Below are 24,354 nucleotides of genomic sequence, written 5' to 3'. Positions count from 1 at the left end.
GGCCTACTAGTTTAACAATAAAATGTTTTTTGGCCTAACCACTAGCAGGCTATGTCATGTACGTTGGTATATCTATGACACATAATAGGCCTACTAGTTTAACAAAAATCTAAATGTTTATAATTCTTACTGTCCTCCAGATGAGCAAATCACTGAATAGGCATTAATTGTGTAGCATAAAATTAATGAAAACGACACTTTTTTAAAGCTTAAATTCCTGGCCACTGTAGGCCCTACCCACAATTCCTACATATCCTTATAGGGGAGTGTGGAATTTTGTATATTGGGAACCACAAATCGACTGGTTTTTTCACGAAATACATCAATTTTGGAGAGTCAAATTCCAGGATGGAAATGAGAAAAATATGACACCGAAAATTCATTAACAATTTGAAAAATCTGGGGGATGAGGCTGTCGATCGATTTATGGACCTTTAATGAGGAAATTTCCGGGGGGGGGGCTCACTTCAATATGAAATGGATATAGGTGTATAGGGCTGACAGTAAGGGGCATTCGGTGAGAGCATCATTTTTGGCATTCGATGAGAGGAAAATGGGGTAATTTGGTGAGAGATGGACAATTTTGACTTACAGCAGGTTGTATAGGGTGGACATTTTTTAATGGGATCCGGTCCTAAGGCTTTGGGTGAGAGCCAAAGACGCCTCAAACATTGGTTTCAAATGGACTTGTTATTTTTTTTAAAATCAGTGATAAAATGAAAGTTTCTGTCGTAATTGAAAAATAAGGATCTTTGGGTGACAGATGGAACTGAAAATGAAATATAAGGGGTCTTTGGGTGACAGTGATGCTGAAAAAGGAGGTCTTAACAGCCCTAAATACGCGTCACCTCTAAGGGGGTGATTTATAACAAGTTGATCCTAACAGTGCGCGTGAAAATTTATATTTCACCCCTTTGCTTTCGATTTGTTTCCCTTTTCGTGTTTATTGTTGATCTTGCGAAGACAATTCTTGAAAACAATGTGCATTCGAACAAAGCTATAGACCATCTCGTCTCTGATAGGGCCCGTGGATAAATCAGAAGTTACCAGGTGGTTGCGGCCAAGCAAGATAACCTGACCCATGATCCTGACGTCGCCAAAACGCATTATAAAAATATAATTCAAAACCATTCGCGAATGAATTATTTTTGATGTTTGTTCGTTTTTGTTTGTGTTGTTGCTTTGTACGGAGGGAGCATCGATTAAAAAAAATACATATCCGACCCGGTCTGGGTTGTTGACATCGCCCATTGACGTTTTACCGCCCTCTGTTTAATACTTTGACCATCATCATGCACTGACCATCATTAAATTCGGACAAAATTGAGGGCAGTCAGTAGCCTCTTATTTGCAAACAGGGAGCACTCGATCCGTTTGACATCATCGATATCATCGTATTTCTTGCAGGAGATATTAAAATAATTATATTCTAATAGGCCTATCATTGATATGTTTGTCAGTTTTTGTTCGATCACCAGTCAGTCAGTAAATTGTCATCATCAGATCCGGACCGTCGACCGGGGTGCGTCGGACCACTTGGGATCATTGAAGGTTGACTATTAGGCCTATTTAAGTGCAGTACATCATTCACTGTCACAAAATGATCCCAGAAACTCAAACAATCTGCGAATAGTGACACTTAATATAATAATGTTGTTATGTGCAATAATACTGGCACATGGCCGCACACCCGGGCCGCACACCGTTTGGAAAGTTCACCCCCCCCGGCTCAATATTTCACATCTCGTGAGAACTCATGTGGAATACTCAACCGGGAATATTATAGTATTCAGTCAGTTTGGCAACACCGAACGTATAATCTAGTCTCCGTCACAGGCGTCTATAGCAGGCTCAATATGTCCCACTATTCGAAAATCCAAGTTTAATATAACTTGCCTTTTCAATAGAACACCTAAGTTTCAATAGAACACCTAAGTTTGTTTTTTCAATCACAAATCCAAGTGCTTCACTGGTAAACTTCGTTTTCTCAATTGAAAACCGTGGTTTCTAATTAATGAATTAATCCAAGTTTTTCGAATCAGTACGGTATGAAACCAAGTTTTCAATTTGAACAACTTGATCATTGCGCGTCGATCCCAGTTTTTCGATCGAAAATCCAAGTTTTTCAATGCCGAGTCGATAACCACGTTTTTCAATCGAAGCCCTAAATTTGTCGTTTTGAAAAACTTGGTTTTTCGAATGCGTTGAATGATAATCCAAGTTTTCGATCGAAAATCCAAGTTTTTCACGTTTTTCAATTGAAAATCTTAGTTTTCAAACCGAGAAACTTGGGTTTTAATATAGTTTTGAATAACTTGGATTTTCGATTCACTTGGATTATCAACGTGCAGTTTCCAGTGATTCAAAAATTGATCTTGGTTTGTCGGCAAAAAACTTTGACTCGAATTATTAGACATTGAGTCTTGCATAAGGGTGGTGCAATAATATATGTACACCCGGGATGGTGAATTCTCAAAATGGTCTGCCAAAATCGCTTGCCCCCGCTAGCCGTGCCAAAAAATCTTTGCCCCCCCTTTCGACGTGCCAAAAAACCTTTGCCCCCCCCCCCTTTCGATGTGCCAAAACATCATGCCCCTTACACATGCAAGATTTTGAGAACCTGAATTTAAGGGATCTAGAATGAGCGTTTATGGCGTTTCGACAGTATTTTTTGTGGGACATGAGAGCACGTCAGACGTATCGAATTGCATTCTGAATACGAAGCATGTCTTTCTGATATCAAATAATTTTCATTTTTTGAAATTCACGATAGGCTATAATACAAATTTTATGACAAATTATTAAAATCTGATATTTTTCAAATTTTTGATATACAGACTTGACATTTAGTATGGAATATTTTTTCGCAGAATTCCAAGACTGGCCTGGAATGGGTCTGCATAAACCACACGGGGTACCGGGTAAATATTAATTGGGATGTGTCGGGAGATGGTGTAAAGTAATTGTTTGACAGAAAATGGGCTTTCCATTAGTTTACCTTATGGCGCTCATAATGTAGTAAATTAGCCTAAAATGGCGGATTTAAGGGGACTGAATTTGATATTTGTGGGGGTAAAATTTCTGAATTTGAGCAACATTATTCTGATAGTATCAAGTTTATTGTGGTTTGAGGTGATTTTGTTGAACCTAAATACCAATAAGTGTTCGTCAGAACTGAAATGCACTTGTAATCTACCAGTTTTGAAAGTGAGAGGAGCTTTACAAAATATGGCTCTGAAAAGTGGTACGCACTCAGAAAGTTTGAATGGCCCCCTGGGGCCAAATGTTATAAATTTACTGTACACAAAGAAACAGCATGAGTTCATTGGACAACCAGGAATCCGCATAGTTGCTTTGTACCGTAAGTTTATAACCATTTGACCTCAGGGGGACCATTCAAAGTTTTTGAGTATGTGCTACTTTTAAAAGCCATATTTTAAGCTCCTCCCATGTTCAAAATATTGATACATTGCAAACGTATTTCAGATGTGATGAATGCCAATCGCTAACGAAGGTTAGGAAATATCACCTCAAACCCCTATAAATTGGATAATAACAGAACAATGTTGCATAAAGTCAGAAATTGTGTCGCCCACAAAGCTCAAATTCAGCTTCCCTTAATCCGCCATTTTAGGCAAATTCGCTAAATTGTGAGTACCATAATGTAAACTCATGAAAAGCACATTTTCTATCACACAATTATTTGACATCATCTCCAGACACACCCCAATTAATATTTAGACCGTGCGGATTATGCAGACCCCTTCCAGACCAGTCTTGGAATTTTGCGAAAAAATATTCCATACTAAATGTCAAGTCTGTATAACAGTCCTCGAAATAAATTTGATAAATCTAATGATACATTCTTAAAGTGTATGTAGCTGGGAGGAAAAGCCAACGATCAATTGAAAATTTTGACCTTTTATATTGAAGATATAGATTTTTTTCCCAAAAAGACCTATTTTGTTTTTGGTGTTTTGGGGAAATAAATCCATATCTTCAATACGAAAGGTCAAAATTTTCAAGTTGATCGTCGGCTTTTCATCCCACCTACATATATACACTTTAAGTATAAATCATCAGATTTATAAAGTTTACTTCAAGTACTGTTAAATATCAAAAATATCAATTTTTAATGATTTGCCATAAAATGTGTATTACATTGCGAATTTCAAAAATCAAAATTATTTGATATCAGAAGGACATTCTTCGTATTCAGAATGCAATTCGATATGTCTGATGTGCTCTATGTCCCACAATAAATACTGTCCACACGTTCATACCCATTCCCTTAAACCCTTAAATTGTTTTATCATATATTCGCAGCGAGCAGGAAATTTTGCATATATTTGAACGTGTTCCTAACGTTTTCCAGTTCCTACACCTTTTTAGGGCGTAATATAGAATCGGTGCCCAAAATATCATACTTTTACCACCCCGGGGTACACATAATTATTGCACCACCCCTAAGCTGCGTCAAAAGGTGCAAGAGATCGCATGGGACGGAGACTATGACTTCCCTTGGATGACTACATGTCATTATGAGCTATTATGTGAACTCTGTGTATCATGAACTTCGGACCATAGACTGTTCATTTCCAAAGTCCATTTTTTGCTTAAATGCTGAGAAAGACGGACTACTACATGTAGTATTTTGGATCTGTGGAATAACATAAATAAAAATATTATTTGGTCTTCGTGCGTAAATTATGCACAGTGTGAGTGAAGGTAAAGGCAGGCTATGCCAAGCTTTCAAAATACACGTAATTAAAACTTTAACATTCCGAGCACATTATCAAGAGTCAAGACTCTACATCTATTATTAGAGGCCTAATAAGACGAAAATACCTACATTTAGGTATTTTCATCTCAGATCATTAATTTGTTCAATTTTGAAACTAGTATTCGTCTTGTGTGCATGGGCGTCAATCCCGGGGGCGGGGGACGTGCCCCCCCCACCTTTCGGCAAAATGTCCCTTTTTTTCATTTCAGCCATTTTTTTACAATTCAGGCCGATTGCCCCCCCCCCACACACACACACACGTTTCAAGCCGGATTGGCGCTAATGTTTGTTTGCAAACACCACTAGGTCATGCTCCCCTCATTACCAGGCAGGCTACTGTCAATAAGTGATCAAAAGAATGTCATGATGAAAGCACCCACTGGAGGGAGAGGTAGGCTACCTTTTGTTCTCATACAACCCACGGGTGTGACTGAGTCTTCGCCAGCACACAAAAGCACACTTTACCGTCGATGTACAATCATATACCACCCACCTTAATTTAGGCGCCTAATTTAAATAAATTCAATTATTGCTGACCAATATCCCGTAAAAACGTGGTATGGCTGCCACGTATAGGTCTATTTGTGTCACTTTCTACGGGGGTAAATAAAACACACTATAGGATAAAGTTAATTGTTTGAAACTACACAACTGTGATAAATATAACTCATGATTTAATGAAAATAATGAACCAAACTCTTCAGCAATACTTTCAATCACTTGATAAAATGAATAAACACCTAAAAGAGGATAATCATACAATGGCAATTAAAACACAAGTCAACAGACTGTGTGCAGGTAATAATGTGTGATCTAGTGTGACCCCCAGGTACACTGGGTTAGGGCAGAAAGGGAGCTTGGTACCAGACCAGGTGATGTTCAACTGTCGCTTGGCTTCCTTGTTGATAAGGTGGAAGGCACAGACCTGGGTCTTCCCTGGGTTTGCGCGCAGTTGATTCTCGTCGTAGTACTCTCCTAGTCCAGTTAGTGTATCTGTCAGAGTGTCTTCAATCACCTCAAAGCTGGTACTCTGGCTGGTTACGCACAAGTCATCTGCATATATAAACCGCTTGGTTTGGCTGTCAACTGGCTGGTCGTTGGTATAGATGTTGTATAGCAGGGGAGCTAGGACACTTCCTTGGGGGAGTCCGTTTCGTTGTCTGCGCCATCGGCTTCGCTTCCCTCCTAGTTCAACAAAGAACCTTCTGTTCTGGAGCAGGGTTTGTAGAAGCCTGGTGAGGTGAACATCCTTAGTCATCTCAAGCACTTTGGCGAGTAGCCGGCGATGGTTGACGGTGTCATAAGCTGCAGAAAGGTCGACGAAGACAGCACCTGTGATCTGCCCTCTCTCAAATCCATCCTCAATGTGTTGGGTGAGGTTTAGCAGCTGGCCGGTTGTTGATTGCCCTGGGCGGAAGCCAGCTTGTTCAGGGATCAGTAAACCATTTACATGTGACGCAAGGCGGTTCAGGATGAGCCGCTCAAACAGCTTGTAGCTATGGCATAGCAGAGATATTGGTCTGAAGCTCTTTGCCTCTGATGGGTCCTTTCCGGGTTTCAGGAGTGCTATCACTCGTGTCCGTCGCCAGATCTTCGGGATTTTGTGGCTGCGCATGCATTCATTGAAGAACTGGAGGAGCCATTCCTTTGTACGCGGTCCAAAGTGTTTCATCTGTTCAACAGAGACATCATCCAGTCCGCAAGCTTTTCCATTCTTCAGGCTGGTGATTCCCTCTTCCAGCTCCTCCATTGAGAAGGGGTTGGTGAAACCTTGGTCTTCATTATATTTGTTCCAATCCACTTGAACCTTCGGATGTTTTGTGGTTGTTTTCCCATTCAGGAGGAGTTGGTGGGCTACCTGGTTAGCGGTGGTGTTGTAGTGTTGTTCCGCTTCTCTTGGATCGTTGCTCAGTTTCCGAATGAGAGTCCATGCCTTCTTGCTGTTATTGGTCATGTCTATTGATTCAATCAGGTTTTGCCATGACTGACGTTGTTGTTCTCCAATAGCTGACATCAACCTTTCCCCTGTGGCAGTAGTGGCTTCATCGAAAGGGTCCGATTCGAACATGGCTTTATACTCTTCATATAGGTCGGCTGTTTCCGAAGTGAGTCCAGAGATGTAGCTGGTACGGCAGCCTCTAGGGATGTTCTTCCTGGCGTTTTCTTTGATGGTTTTCACAAAGAGATCGTAGTTCTCAGGTGTTGCTTCTATGTTGGAGACTGCTGGATCTAAGTCACTAGAGAAACCTTCCCAGTTTGCCTTTTGGTAGTTGAATCTTCTACGGAATGGTACTGAGGCTGGGCTAACAGCTGCTCTGATCTGTAGACCGATTGGTCGGTGCTGAGTGCGGGGATGGGATCCATCACCATCTTGTGACACAGTTGAGCAACTCTGTTACTAGCAAAGGCCAGGTCGGGGTTGTATCCACGTTTCCATCGGCTACTGTTGAATGACTTAGGCTGTTTAGGGTCGTGGATAAGGCTTAGCTGTTGTTGGTCTATCCATTCCTCTACCATTTCGCCATCCTTATCGGTTTTATCATAGCCCCATACCGTGCTATGGCTGTTGAAGTCTCCAATGATTACCCTTGTTTTAGTCTGGGTATTCCCCATTGGGTCCTTGAAGTCAAACGGAGAGCCAGGTGGTTTATAAACAGAGGATATGATGATTCCACTGAGTTCTATGGTCAGGATTTCTATGTTGTTCTCATCTGACTTGGAAGTAGACTTAATGATTGTACTTTCCTTGACGAACACTGCACTACCGTATTTCTCGTGTGGTCTTTCTACGGCAAGCTTCATTCCACTGATCTTGGGTCGGATGTTGCCTTTCCCGCGGTGAGTCTCTTGGAGACATAGGACGTCACAATCAGTTTCCTTGCATATGTTGGTGATGAGCTCTTCTTTCACCCTAGAGAGCCCCTCGACGTTGGCAGACAATACTGTCAATGCCGGCCTTGAGAAAGGCCCGAGTTGATGACACTGACGTCTGTTGCAGTCTCGAGGCATTGCAGCTGATTAGCAGTACACAATACAGTGGTGGTGTAAGGTGGTGGCAGAATTAGCAGAGTTGCTTAACAAAACTGGCCGAGTTGCTTAGCAAAACTGGTAGGAGTCGCGAACGTAAACGCTTCTGCCATGACCATAAAGGTATTACTTTAACATCGTGTATATCTATTGTTACCGTATTGTTGCAAATCGTGTCTATAAATTATTGAGGACCCAATATTGCTCTCGGAAGCTCTCGGAGATCCAGGACCCGGATCCAGGGTGGCTTCAGGAAAGACTACAGATGTGAAGATCACATCTTTACAGTTAAAAGTGTTGCCGCTGCACGACTGGCCAAAAATACTTTCTTAGCCTTTCTGGATTTACGAAAAGCGTTCGACACGACCTGGAGGGTCTTTTGTTGCTTGGAAACTAGGGATTCCTGTATACGAAAATGTTAAATCTAATTTGTGATACTGTAACCGATTTCTTTTATGTTGAAAACGGCATGAAACAGGGCTGTGTGTTATCACCAACTTTGTTTTGCATTTGTATTAATGAACTCGCCAAATAAATCAGGAACGCGGACGTAGGGGTCCGCATTTGGGGTATTCAATTAAGCTGCTTATTCTGAGTGGGTGACGTTCTTATGGCTGACAATGCAGAAAACCTTCAAAAGACATAGAATATTGCGAATTCCTTCTCCCAGACATGGTAACCAGATTTTAATCATGAAAATCGAAAGTGTTAGTGGTTGGGAAAATAGATAAGGAAAAATTGATGATCAATACACTTTTCAGTTTACGACGCTGATAAATGCAAATTGGTCAATTGCTTTTACTACGAACATGACAAAGCCCCGTCAAATCCACAATGGGTACACACACAAAAAAACCCTACAGTAATGCCTCCTGATTGGAGCCTTTAGTAATATAATGTAGGTCAACATGTTACAAAATTATGATGCGCCGCAAGACCAAATGAAATTTTATTTGCAAAATTTTTGTAAAATTTTATATACAACATTCAATTGTTCTGAAAATGCGGCGACTTATGAAAGAAAAAAGAGGAGAGCCAAGGGATAATGCACATAACATGGTACAAAAACACGATAAGCCTATGCCTATTGTGGATCTGTGTGTAGGATGTTGTGGGTATAACAGTATACAAGTATGGTTTGTGTGGGTGTGGATGTGGTGTTGACACCAATTCAAACAATGAAATCTACAAAATGTTATCAAGGATCACTTCAAACTCATGTTTTTTTTTATCCCAATACTCATTTTATTTAATGACACAATCTGAATTAGACAGTACAAAAGAGTAAAAAAGTCAGAAATACATAGTATCAAAAACACCTTAAGACTACAATATGTTGCAAAACACCTGTACCTACCTCAGCAGAAAATCATGTCATGATGCATTCTAAATTTGTGCCAAATCTCACATGGGACTTTGCTATATATGCTCAGTGGTCATGGAACATCATCAAAGTCAATAACATAATTGGGCTATTCAATTTAAAATCAACACTACCCCTGTAAGATTTGGGAAATATCTTAAACCAGGGGAGTAATGATTTCAAATGGAACGAACATGCAGCTCCATTTGAAGGTCATACATGTACACTCTCCGAGAAAGATTCAACCAAAATCTTCCACAGACGGAAGGTGAGTTTCAGATGGAGCTGCCTAATGTGTTCATTCCATTTGAAATTCATACTCCCTCTGTGGAGGATATTTGTGTGTGGTTTTTAAATGGAATAGCCCATTTGTGTTGAAATATATACACTCCTTATGGAAGATTCCACACAGGATAGGAGTGTGAATTTCAAATGGGGTTACTTCAATGAGTGACTTCATTTGAAGTCTATATCCCTGTGTGGGATATTAGTCATGTTTTCCATAGGGGGTGTATGGAATTCAGCTGGAATAGCCCATTTAGACCATTTAATCTTTTGCCTATGCAATTTGACATTTTTTTCCAAAACAACATGTTGCAGAAAAACCTCTTATAAATGTGTGATATATACTGCGCCAATAAAGTATCCTTACAGTTGGAAAAATAATCACAATTCCCAAACTGAACAATATTGGGGTAAATTTGGTTTTTTAATAGATGCACTAACTAATCCTGCACATTATGACGCCACATTGAATCCAATGTGACTTCAAGAAGCAAAGTTACAAGCATTTGATTAGACGAAGGTCCAGTTTTGAAAGTGACAAACTGGCCTATTCAAAACTCCACAGACTAGACATGTGGTTTGAGAGTGGTGAATGGATAATTTATGCGTTTGGCTTTAATTTAAAACAAAAGGAACAAAAGAAAACTGAAACAAAAGAACTGACAAATAACATGACAGTTATGAAAAGTACAGAGAAGTAAAAACTGAAATAAAAACTGCTTTAAATAACGCTTCATTGAAGAAACTGTGTTGTCTCTTTGTTTTGCTTGTTGGAATCTTTTTGCGCCTTGTATAGGTCAGTTTGCCACTTTTAAAACTGGACCTTCGTCTATTCAATTGCTTGTAACTTTACTTCCTGAGTTCACATTGGATTCAATGTGGTGTCATAATGTGCAGGTATAGATAGTGCATTTATTAAAAAAACAAATTTAACCCAATATTGTCCAGTTTTGAAATTGTGATTATTTTTCCAAGTGTAAGGATACTTTATTGGCGCAGTATATTTGGCAAATGTCAAATTTTAGTCTTTCATTTTGCACTGGAATAAGGAACACCACCTTTTAGCAGGTAATTTTGGACTCCCTGCAAAATGCACATGAGGTTTTTCCTGCTCAGCAATGATATAGAGAAACTGAACTACACCATGGTGGAAATGTTAAGATTCTCTGCTGTGGGCCATCCCTTTCAATACGAGCAAAACGAAGTCTTTAAAAATGAACTATTTAAAAATAGTTAACAAAAATCATTTTATGCTTATACGTATCATTATGCATTAAATAAGTTCTTATATTTAATTACCAATTTGAGTATCAACAAAGATCATAGTACTTGTGGGGAAATCACACTATATATACACACAATAATTTCAGATTAAGGTACTGGGAAATGAAAACATAATAAAGCAACAAAAGGGGGAGCAAGCTGGGGAGGGGTAAACGAATAACATTTTGACAGGGGTGGGCTGCTGTAACTCTGAAACTCCTAACCATTAATTTAGTTAATTTTCATTAAGTGATACTGATATTGATTATTGTGGATATGGATACTGATAATGTGCATACTAACACTGACAAAATTAGGTGAAATAATGTAATTTGCACCTAAAATGCACCCAAATTTACAAAACTGGGCACATGAGGCTACTTAAGTTACTGCCACGGCATCAGCACTGGCAACTTTTAGCAACACTTTTTCAATAACGCGGTTCAATTTCCATGCTAATGAATGAACTTGAGTGACAGAATTTGGTGAGTGACACCATATTAAAATTAATTTCATGTTGTATATTAAATGGGTGTCATGAAATTAAGTGAGTGGGTGGAATTATGCAAATGACTGAACATGACTGACAGATGACATCTGTGATGCCATTATTTGTGTAGGTGGAGGTGAACTATTTTAAATATGTGCAAATATAGTAAATTACCTACTTAGCACCACAATACAGACCTTTTACATACTGGTACTAATTCATTCTCTAATGATATTTCAGTACATGTAGGCCTGAAACTGATGAACCAATGGTAATTATACTAATAATTCAAAGAATTTTGTTGAAGGTAGGTGGCCCAATAAAATTTGGAATTATTTAAACTTACATAATTACGTAAAATAAAAATGTCCCTTTCAAGCATTCTGGCAAATAGAACATGTAAATGTTCTTTGTAAATATGAATGTGAATTCTTTATGGAATTACTGACATTTATACAGCATGATAGCATCCTGGGGATAGCATATGAAATTAGGAGTTCCAAATCAGTGTATTTCCATATATCATCAAAAACAGTTGAATTATTCTTGAACATGGTATACCACAGTCGAGACTAATTTGACAGTATTTTGATGATATCTTCCAAAATATACCTATTTGGAATGTCCAATTTCAATATGCTAGTGAGAAAAATAGGATCTTTCATTTGATATAAAAACCTACATTTTGATGGGGTAAAGTGGGATGAGGCTGTCAATCAGGTAACCACCCACCTTTAACCAGTATATCCACTATCAGCTCTAGATGAAATCAACATTCTCTGTGTGTTCAAATTTTATACAAAACCACACAAACCAAACCACTGCCACATTCCAACAAAAATTATGCGAGTGTGTGAGCATGTGCCTGTCTGTGTTTGCATATCATCGCTGGGCAGGGAAAGCTATCTATATTTAGCTTATGAAATCAAAAACATTTGGCCAGGTTTCAAAACCAGTCTTATGTGTTAATTGGCTTTAGTAGTAAAATCTCTACAGTGTGTCTCGTCTCAAGTTGAGTGGCAGATTCGAATCAGTGCATTAACGTTATTGCGTCACCGCGTACAGGCATATCGCCATTCTCAATATGCCCAATTCTGGAAAATATTCACATTGTGTACCATTTTTACAAATTTTGCTGAAAATCTGCACTTTTTCCAGATTATTGGACAAAATTTTGAATAAACACTCCATCCCAGCATCCCTCAACCAATTTTAAAAAAATTTCAACTCAATCAAATTGGTCAAATATGATGAGAAGTGGTTCGTACAATTTTCCACCAGTTTTACTTTGAAAAAAGGACAATTGAGAGGGAAAAAGAGATACCATAAAACCCCGTCTACAAGCATATAGAGTGCTTCTGATGAAAGCTACATTAATCCAGGCGCCATTATGGAGTATGAGCAAATAAATTACGGATCCAAGCATATACAAACAAGTATCATTTTAAGACCAATCTATTGTATTTGTATATTTACGTTGGCTTTGAATTAATTTAGCTTTAATAATAAACACTATGTATGCTTGTAGACGGGGTTTTACGGTATATGAACTATAACTAGCAATTTTACAAACACCACAATTGGCTAAATATACCAGTACATATAAATTGTAATTAATGCACCTAATTACACAAATACCATTGTATAATAATGTGCTGATTACAAACAATCACTCAGTGAATACTCAAATCAAGACAGTACTGTACTACTCTAAATAATCAATGGCATCACAGATATTGGAACACAATATCTGTGATGGCATCAAAAATTATCTACTTACATGGTGATCAAAGGTCACCATCTTACCATCTTATCTTTACTAACATCAAATCTCTGATATAGGTTATATACACTTCATTATATACAAAGGGTGTTTTATAAAAATATTATATTACATACAAACCTAGAGTACCTTTTGTAATCATAAATCTTAACAGTTTGTTACCTTGTTTACAATCTGAATATTGCCCAAGATTAAGAGTCAAAAACACACCAAAATTTTATCAAAAGCAGGTACTGTATTCGATCTAATTATAGTGCCTCTACATTATTTTCCAAGTAACAACTATCTTAATCCAAACGCCACTTTCAATGAACATGTACAACAAACTCCATCAAATGGCTGAATAAAATTACCTTCCTATCCTTCTAGTTTAGGATTGTGATGTTTTTACTTATGATACACTGTATTTTGAATGTCTATGGAAGGAAATTCCCATTTGGATTTTTTCAATTTCAATAAGGCCTAAAAAATTGATTGGTGTAACCCGTCTGACTGTAGTTAAATGCCAACCCTAAATATTTTCTACTTTTGAATGAAGAAAAAAAAAAAATTTTAATGAAAAAAGTTTACATTTTGACTGTTTCCAATACTATTTTTATTTCCCATTGGAATGATATATATGTGATTCTTGTCGAAACACTTCCTAGAGTCTGGTGGTCTCTGATTAAAAAACATAAAAAATACACATATTTTAACTGTCTTAAGTATATTCACAAGCAGATGCCGACAGGGCCAGTTTGGGATAAAAAAATCCCTACTTAATTACCTACCCTATTTTTTTTATGTTAAGAAAATAACTGACTTAAGCACCTGGGCCCTAATTAGGTCGAATACAGTAGTAGTCCTGATACATTTGAGATTTCTAGGAAAATTTAGCAAAACAGACATTTCCTTAAAACTGATGAGTCTCACATTTTCAAATTCACCTCATCTGCATGAGATAGGGAAAACTGACTTGGAATTTCAATGGAAACCACACATTTTTTAACTGTCTTCCTTGAATACTACATGTAAATAAGACTCTGCACCCAGAAGCAACATACCCAGTACTATACTTTGATCAGGTCATAATAGGTGAAAAATATTTGTTTTTTGTTACTGCGTGCATCAATAAAGTCTCAACTTTAATACGTCCCAATAAAATACACATATTAAACATTATGTCCATCGTGCAATACATACATGTAAAGCACAGCCTTCGTTATAGTGCTGCATCCAGCTGTGTGTACACTATTCTACATGTGTATCAATCCACAATGTTATGAGTCCCACCTATTACGAGCTGATGGTGGCATAGTATTATTCAATGCATATTAATTTGTGAAAAATATCAGATTTATAAGCTTACAAAATGTACAATACAAAACAATGGTGGGAAATATTCAATTTCAAACTCCTTTATAACTCCATCCAACAAGATCCATGGGAACAATTTCAACAATACATTTTTTCCTTTTATAGTTAAAGGGTGATTAAAATAACATTAAAATTCTTGTTTATATTATTTTACTACCATCATTTTGCAAAATTGCCAGCAAAAATCACATTGATATGAATTACTTCAACTTAAACTGTAGGGAATAAAATGCAATTTCTCAGTCTGCCAATGTTGGAAATTGCAATTCCCAACTTTCTTTTATTTTTTAACAGAATCACACGATCCATGCCAACATTATTCATACATAAGGCACAGTAAAATTGAATTTTAAAGAATGTTACACCCTATTTTTTGTTGTTAGTTAATGAAATAAATCACCTAATGTTGGGGAATATAAGAACAGGGTTCAATAATAGCATTGAGGGCATGATCGTTGTTGGGACACAATCAACCATGCCCTTTAATTCTATTAATAAACCTCTAATTAAGAGTCATTGGCAGAGGGGAATACTATAAAAGTGGATATTTTTGCACTGCATTTTTGCATTCATATTCCAAGCAGCAACTGCAAATAACAATGTACAAATATATTCCTTTTGTATATTGGTCAATGTACAGAAATTTAGAATTGCAATTTTAAAAATGAGTAAAACAAATATGGCAACGTGCAAACAATAAATTGTGCAAAAAGTTCCCTTTTTACAGTACATTTTTAACCTTTTAATATAATACACTGCAATAGCCCTTGAAAAAAATACCTCTCAAACAGAATATCGCAGTACTATTTAGAGTTGATTAATTCATTGATTGGTCATCTCTATCACAGCCTTGTACTCATCATTATGACTGATTCTGGTTCTGACTTGCTGTGGCTGTTGCTGTGGCTGTTGCTGGGGGAGGGTTAGGGTTGTACGGAGGTGGCTTGTTTTGCTGCAAAAAAAAAGAGTTTTAAAAATATTATATGTTATAATTGTGATAAATATCACAACCACAAATGAAAGTGTTCTTTTACTCAAGGCCAAACATTAACTGTGTGTATAATACATACATCTCATCTATTTCTAAATCACAGATTTTTGATTTACATGTATAATGGAAAGTATAGTCCAAAGTCCTACATGTATGTACATTGTGCCTTATCACCAGTTGATGAACAGTGACTGTATTATACCATTATCAAAACAATATAAAGGTCACTATGTGAAATCCTATGGAAGTTCTATGTCACAACCTAACCACTTCTGGTTCATTTAGAAACCAGGATATAACATTGTGTAGCTATCTGATTCAATTTTTCAACAAAGTTACTTCAAACTTAATATAGTGTTTTCAGTGGTCTATTTTTCATGTGCGTCTCTGCTTGATATTAATGGCCCATTTAGTGATCCCAGCATATGTGTGAAAACATTTAAATTGTGTATAAATTGTCTAAAGGTGAAGTCATTAAATTGTTAATAAATAAGTATTTTTAAAATGGAAAATTCAGCAAAAAATAAGGAAAACACTAGTATTGACAAAGTTGAAGCCCCATTCAAATACATGAAGCTAATATTCAATAAGGTGTATTTCCAACTTGATCACAGTGCCAAAAAAAAAAAGCAAAAACAGAGTCAGTAGGATGGATAAAATGAGACTTCAAAACCTTGTTGAAACTAGGCAGTGTGCATGCCTCCCTGATGGCTCTTAGGAGACTGTTCCAGAGTGTGGGTGCCGAAACCTAAAACCATATCACCAATGCGATTTTCCCCGACATTTAACAACATACATGAATCTTGAATTTGATGCACTCCCGTATGGACAGCCAGATATGAATATGGATACTTATGTGGATATGGATACTGATATTGTGGATACTGATATTGTGGATACTGATATTGTGGATATGGGGATACCGATAATGTGGATCCATACCAATACCCATATCATCACTCTGCTACAATAATTACCTCATAATTAACTCATTTTGTTTTTAAAAAAAATTGAGAACATGCAGGGCCTCGATTTCGTCTTGGTTTGCGAGAATCAAAATCCATCTGTCACTGCACTTACTGTATGATACAATTAGAGAAGTTGATTCTCGCAACCAAATTTTACGACAATCGATTCTGTGATTCTCGTCGAAATCTAAGACATGACAAGTGCAAAATATTGTTCAAGCATGCATTTAAACATATTACTCACTAATATTTGCACAAGAACAAATAATATTAATAATGAGATAAATTAAAATGATTAGGGTGATATGTAACTGATGCATGCTTCAACCATATGTACTTGAGTTGGGCAATTATCGTTGCAGGTGACGATATTGTGGACACTGATACTGTGGACACTGATATTGTGGATACTGATATTGCCGATATGCCTACTGATATTTATGCAAACCACTCACCTCTGATTCTGGTGGAGGCTGTTGGGTATAAGTTGGTGGTTGAGCATACCCTGGTGCCACAGCATATCCTTGGTTATAATATTGTGGATACTGATTATACGGATACTGTGGCACTTCTGGTCCGGCTACTGTGGATCCATAACCTGGATATGACCTCACAACGACTACATTTCTACGCTGATTAGCTGCACGTCTGCGCATTGCACAGGTACATGAGATGACTATGAGGAGGAAGAATAAGCCCCATACGAACCAGAACCCTATCAAGAGATGGGACAATATCAATACTTTATTTGGTTACATAATGAAATGTACAAATATGTATAAAAGTTGTTGTCTGAAAATTATTCTCAAAATATAAAATACACCTGTGAGAAACATCTTGATGCCAGGGCTTGAATTTCAGGGAGGCCACCAACGCCATTGCCAGCTCTTTTTCAGTTTGGGCCTATGTGCCCCCAGATCTTTGTCAACTTCAAGGCATTTGTCATCACTTGTTGGCCCTGGTGCCCTTCAGGGGTCGATTTAGAAAATAAGATTTACATGCACAACTCCGATTCTTTTCTCAAAATGGGCTGATTAACACAAAGTTTTGTACACAGGAAAAATTCTACATGCACAGATCCAGAGTAACATGCATTTTTGTGCATGTAAAACCCCTCTAAATTGAGCCCTGGTGCCCAGTAGCCTTGAAAATGGATGCCAAAAAACTTACCATTTGGTGCTTGGTGCATCAGACTCAAAATGTAGCTTAGACATTGTCTTTGCTGAAATGCTCAATTTTTAATCTGTTGAAGTATAGTTGAGTTGCTCCATGAAAAAGGACATAAAATTGTACCCCTGCTGATCCCTATACTGATAATATAAGCTGTCATCAAGAACATCAAGGCAACTTGAGCAATTAACTATAAACCAGACCAGGAACAGAGATCAAGTACAAAGTGACAGTACTGTGGGAGTGAAACTAGTCAAGGGGGGTAATTACAAATAATTGGGTGTAGATTAGTGGCTTAGATTTAATGTCCTTTTTCATAGAGCAACTCAACTATACCTTTCTTTTACAGCCTTTTTATGCACAATGTTCATATTCATGCATTCCTACAAATATCAAGTGATTGCTTACTCCTTGTTCGCATTATACTAAAAACTGATCAAAGAAATAATGTTGCCCTTTATCAGAAACAAATAGTATCAATTAAATTTTAGAAACACATTTTCAGGACAGTTTGGCCTATCTTGCATGCAAAAAAACTGTTTCATCATGATCATACTTACACCACATATAAATGACAGAATAATCACAGCACATATACTCATAGTTGTAGGAGCAGCACCCATATGGACAGTATTCACCACTGCCTGGGCAATATTGATCAGCCTGTAGATGATAAATATAACAATATAATACAGATAAACATCTGATTTGTCTACATGTAACCAGCCAGCTACAAACAAAACAACAAAATAACACTAAAAGTAGGCCTGTCCAATAAAAACCAATAAGTACATATTTTCAAACCAATAAGTACATTTTTAAATTGATTCAGACCTACCTTATTGGCTGGGACTTGATGTAAGAAACATTTTGACGTTTAAATAATCTTAATCGGACGTTCCTTTCCAGAGATATGGTCTTTCGAGTGTCACAGTTTTAAATAGGGCTGCTAGAACATTTTAAAAAGTGAAAGTCCAAAAAGTAATAATAACAGAAAGTGCAACTTTGAGGTACTTTTAATAATAAATACATTAAAATGTATTTAATAAATGTATTAATTTATTTAATAAATACATTAAAATGTATTTATTAACTAGCATTATCTGGAACATTCTATTTGCTTATAAATCATCCTGAAAAGTTAAGCGATTTTGTTGACATACAACAAAAAATATAAGACCTCAAAACCCATGGTTTGTTTGGTGGAACCCTGCATGAGCATGATCCTAGATGGCTGCCATGGAAAATATCTCCATTAAGGCTGGCATTTTCGGGCGGGCTCGCGGGTACCCGTCCGAGATTACATTACCCTACCCGGGTGCCCGAAATTCAAAAACAAACAAAAACAGGTTTTTTTTGGGGGGGGGTTTGTAGTGTCCCTGGACCTAGACCTAAATGCTAGGATCATTGATGGTTGACCTAAAAAAAAATTTTTTTTTAATTTGAATTTTGCACAAAGTCTTGTGTTTTTAATATGAAAATTGATACTTTGTTTTCATGTCATATTATATTAATGATATCAAAATGCATTCAAATTAAATTTTTTTTTTTTTTTTGCAATTTCGGGTACCCAGTTACCCGCCCGAAAAATGTGTCGGGTACCCGGGCACAAAATTACCCGAAAATGACACCCCTAATGTCCATAGAGTAGCTGAACAATAAGTGCAATATTTTTAATGAATAGTGGTAGTCTTAAACATCGTTCAATCTTATCAGCACATTTTATCTTCAAAAATGATTGTATTTCATCATGATGCTTTTTACATTAATCACTACCGTACTCATTTTGAGAAATTTGCTCCACCTCAAAAGTCAAAGGTTATCTTTACTATAATTTGGTTCACCTCAAGTTTGGTAGTGACGTCAATGCTTTTTCGCGGTTGCGCCGCAAGCATGACAACAAGCCGCCCCTGTACACTCAGCGTATTTAACTGTACGCGCGATTCGATACTGCTGCGAGCGAAATACGCACATACGTCACTACCAAACTTGAGGTGAACCAAGTTATAGACCCTAAATAACTTGTTACTTAAAAGCCATATTATAACATTTCTGTAAAAATAGATTAGTATTTATTTTCCATAAAATGTTAGCTTTTACTGTCAGATATGTCCACTTTTAATTTTGAGCCGAACAAGTGAGGTAAAGCGTAGAAAATTGGAATTTACTACTACTAGCGTCCATGCATGTTACTCCCGCGGTTGTAATACGGTACGATCCTCGGGGTGTGTGTGTGCATCCCGCACGTCATGTACGTACTGTGCATACATGTTCGACTAATATTTCCATCGTAATAATAAAATGCTGGTTCCATCGTTTTATTCAATATCTAGGATTTTGACAAAACTACAGCACCTAAAGTCTTGATTTTTGCAGAGTATCTTTATTGACTAAAATACATTACAATTGTGTAAAAACCAGAATTTAAAAATTTTTTGAGGGCGTTCTCCTCAGCAAATGTTATATGGCTTTAAGGTTGGAACCAGAGAAATACTGTAGGCCTACTGCTAAAACATAAAAAAAAGTTAAAATTCTAGGGTTTTTTTCTCTCAAAGAGTTCTGGATAAGTGTTGCTTCTAATTGAACACAGCCAGAGACACAATGAATTGCATTGCTAGCTGTTCAATAGAAGCAAAGATAATTAAAATATATTCAGTTTTGAAAACAAAACCCCAAATAGAATTTTTTTAAGTACGCATTACGCAAGCCCTTAAAAATCATCATGATCATGGAAATATACACAATATTAATATTACGAACATCATTATTGCGTACAAAGGTAAAATTTCAAGTATACTAACAAGTATGCTCATTGCTGCATATTTATGATTACATTTTTTACAAGCTTTTTAAATTCCCATGACCATGTTATTAAATCATGTTTATAATATCATCAATTGCATGAAATTGAAGGAATGAAAGTATGATGATCATCATGATCATATGAATAATATGATATGGTACTGGCTACTGCTGTGTGTAGCTTAACATTTTTACACAATAACACATCAGTCATATCAAACTTCATGACTTTGAAGATGTGATTTCTCATACATGTATCTTCTCTGCTTTGAACAACAACGTATAAACATGTAAATTACCTCCGCTAATTGTAGCACATAAAACAACACAACTGACAACAGTAACATCAACATGTTGGTGACAACGATTTCAACAAATTCAGGAGAGCAGTTCTTCGATAAAAACCAGCTAAAATTCGGATGAATTCTGGATCGAAATTTCTATTAAAAATCACGAGGTTTATAGAAATACGCAGTTCAACGAAAACAAAACGTGAAATGTTGTAATCAAACCCGGAAGTAATCCTAGCATCACGTACACATGTAAACAATGAAAGGTTGCCGGTTTGTTTTCAGAATAGCGCGGAAATTATACAGTGTGCATCCCCCCCAAAAAAAAACCACCTCATTTGCGCCCTCTTTTTCTCCTATTTTAGAAAAGTTAATCAAAATATATTTTGGTATGTAAAGAAAAAAAATTACCATATTGAAGCTAAACTGGTGAAATATAGTACAAAACTGGAATTAATTTGCGTGAAGCGCAAAAAAATTGGCACTTTTTATTCTAAAATGACCAAATATGGTGTTAATTTTGGTTAGAAACCCATATAAGACTCATATAGGCCTACAGGCATCAACATGGGGGGATGATTGTATTATTATGGACCATCTCCCTATCAAAATATTGGGGGATTTATCCCCCCCATCCATCCGGGATCTACCCCTATGGTCATTAACTCATTAGATAAAAATTAGGCATTGGAGTTATTACTCATTGGAGTCATAGTGCCCAAATTGTAAAGTGCGCACTTGTTGATTTGTAGCTTGAGATTACAAAATTGAATACTTAGGCCCTACCGGTAACATTCATGCTCGCGGAGCGCGCAAAAATTTTATTTTGATCCCCCTATTAGGCCTAAGGACTGAATTTTTTATCCCCCCCTTTTTAAGGACCCAAAATGTTTTTGATCCCCCATATTTTCCAACCCCCCACCAAAGTATTTATGAACACTCCCTTAGTGACATTCACCATTCATTCAATATGAAGAGTATCATTTACATTGTAAATAAGTAACGCTGCAATGTTTTGAATCGCACCAAATTCCATCGTTAATTTCTCGTTTATTAGGCCCTTCGCACTTGATTATTAGTTTCCTGTTTACCGCCCGCGTCCAAAATTGAAAATCTCAAAATGATTAATTATTTTCATTTCATTTCTAATTTTCTCCTTTAAAATAACTTTCAACTACTTCTACTTGCCATTTTCTGACTTTAATAATATCAACAATAATGATGAATGAACAAAGAGTACAACTCCACCTTCACTTATTTATAAAATCAAATATTGTTGTGAAATAATTAAATGCCCGCTCTAGTCAAAACAAGTCAATAGTTGCTTGTAATAATTTAAACTAAATAAAGAAAATAAAAGATAATTAATAATTAATAATTAAAAGTCACCTCGTCCCTTTTTCAAAATCTTCAACAGGAAACTAATAATCAAGTGCGAAGGGCCTTAACCAAGTTTGGTATCTCCACATTCGTAATATTTTTTATCTTTCAATATTTATTGATTTTTATTCATGTCAAAAACAAACAAAAAATATTTAAGACAATCAACAACAAATCACACACAAAAAACAAACAATGAAAAAATGCCTGGCAAAAATGGTTACACAAATTATGCAGTCACTTCTACCAAGACACACTAATAACATGCGCATGCACAAAGTCACAATATAATCCAGTCACATTAGGCACCGTTCACAAACACTTGTTAGGGGGGGGGGGGTCCTGATGCAAAAAAATTTCTTCGCGAAAATTTTTCGGCCCCCCCTTTCGAGTTCTCAAAAATTTCAGGCCCCACCCTTTTTTTGACATGAAAATTATGGGTAACCCCTAGGCCTATATAAACTCAATTTTCCCAGGAAAATATTTGGTCATTTTTTTCCAGCCCCCCCCCCCTTTGGAGGGTCAAAAAAATTCAGCCCCCCCCCCTTTTTTGCATCAGGCCCCCTAACAAGTGTTTGTGAACGGTCCCTAATGGTCAGAAATCTAGATGTCAAATCTCCATTTACGGAAGTGGCATGAGAGGTTTTTTCTCTTCCTCTTTTTAGCAGTGCCAAATTCAATTCAATTCAAAATCATTAGGCCCTATCATCTTTATTTTTAATAGTAGCTCATGATAGTTTTAACTATATCTTGATTTTCTCGCAATCACAAAAACATGGGTAGGCGGGCTTAATTGTTTCAGGCATCTTATTGCAAAAGCACAATCTGGAGCCTCCCTCCTTTTAATTTTGAACAAGAAATCATTAAAAGCAATGGCTTTATGGAATATTTTCAAATAAAATGAGCGAAATCGAGAATCAATTGAATATTTAAAATTTAAATTACGAAGATGAATTTGATCCCATTCAGGGAATCAGCTAATTGGGTATAATTAAGCTTATTTTTAAAGCACTTTCAGGAGCATATGTGATTTCCATAAAATATCACCAAACATGCGATCTAAATTTATGCAGATAACTCAATTGTTTTCCAAAGAATGTTAAAATTTTTATCAAGCAGTAACCCAATACATTTTTTGAGCCAAGGCAAAAGTGAGGGTCTATCACACGGAGGCAACAGAGAAAAATCATTGCACACGCATTTTCTTTTGACTCTATATCATTACCACCATTCCAAATGAATTTGAAAAACAATTTGTTAAGGTCTTTAAAAAAAGAATTGGGAGTTTTAATACTCAAAACTGAAAAAAGATAGAGCAGCTGAGGCAAAAGAAGTGTTTTTACGCAAATTTTTCCAATAAAAAAAAAAGGTTTCTAGCGCACCTCAATCTGTTTAAGCTTAACCTTATTGTTGAGATCAAACATTGACTTAAAATTCAAGGAAAAATTAATACCCAAAGTTTTAAAATCTCTAGTTTTCCAAAGAAGACCCTGCCCAGAAAAGGGACAATTTAAAGAACCTTTCATTGAGCCAATCCAAGTAGCTTCAGATTTGGTGAGATTGATATTGCAGCCAGAACAAGTCGCAAATCTTTGTTAAGTTTCAAAAAGGTTGTTAAAGAAATCAGGCGAGCCATCCAGAAAACAGGTGAGTCATATCTGCTAACAAAGAAAATTTCAACTCTCTCTCTCTCCTTACTTTTAATATTAACATTCTGGCGAATGGCAAGTGCCATTGTTTCAATAACCATCAGGAATAAATAAGGAAAAATAGGACAGCCCTGAAAACTTCCTTTATCCATTGTGATGGGCTTTGTGAAAAACCCATTATTAACCACTTTAAAAAGCCACATTATAACATTTATCATACAAAATAGATTAGCACTTGCCATAAAATGTTAGCTCAGATATATCCCCTTTTATTTTTGGGCCGAAACTTTAGGTATTCATTTAGCATTTTATTTCTTTATTTTGTACGGTATCCATTAATTGATCACTCTCTATTTCTGTCTTTATATATTGATAATTAATTTTTCTACCCAATTATTATCAAAACTTGATCTGAACTTGGTATAAACGCGGATTGTGAGCATTGCGAGAGGTTGTGCTAATCAGCAATCAGTTCATGGCTCCTTCACTATCTATGATGAGACGAGATCCGTAAATCGGACGATATAATTTACCAGTATGCTTGCGAAGAGGCCTGTTGTTAATCACATTTTGATTGGATCACGTAACTGATCCACATCGTCATCATCCCTATATCTTCGTGTTAAAAATTGCCGTGATAGTACAGCGAATCCTCTCGTTTTTTAACAGCTCACGCATCGCGATTTTGTTCGAGATAGGCCGAGCGACTCAGGCTAAGCATACCATGACTATCATATGAGATACCACAGCGTTT

At 36.7% G+C, this 24,354-nt stretch overlaps 1 protein-coding gene across 1 annotated transcript; it reads right to left on the bottom strand.

Annotated features, from left to right (window-relative positions):
• Positions 1-9,031: 9,031 nt before the first annotated feature.
• On the bottom strand, positions 9,032-20,790 carry LOC140171224 (uncharacterized). Its single transcript, XM_072194441.1, has 4 exons — positions 20,581-20,790; positions 18,040-18,142; positions 16,765-17,024; positions 9,032-15,302 (listed from the first exon to the last, which is right to left on the bottom strand). Exons 1-4 carry the CDS (start codon positions 20,632-20,634, stop codon positions 15,213-15,215), a joined length of 507 nt encoding a protein of 168 aa, XP_072050542.1. The 5' UTR covers positions 20,635-20,790; the 3' UTR covers positions 9,032-15,212.
• Between the last annotated feature and the right edge of the window lie 3,564 nt (positions 20,791-24,354).

The sequence above is a fragment of the Amphiura filiformis genome, chromosome 15 (genome assembly GCF_039555335.1).
Source record: "Amphiura filiformis chromosome 15, Afil_fr2py, whole genome shotgun sequence".
Lineage (NCBI taxonomy): Eukaryota > Metazoa > Echinodermata > Ophiuroidea > Amphilepidida > Amphiuridae > Amphiura > Amphiura filiformis.
The sequence above is the reverse complement of the archived record's forward strand: the minus strand, read 5'-3'. Positions and strand labels throughout refer to the sequence as shown.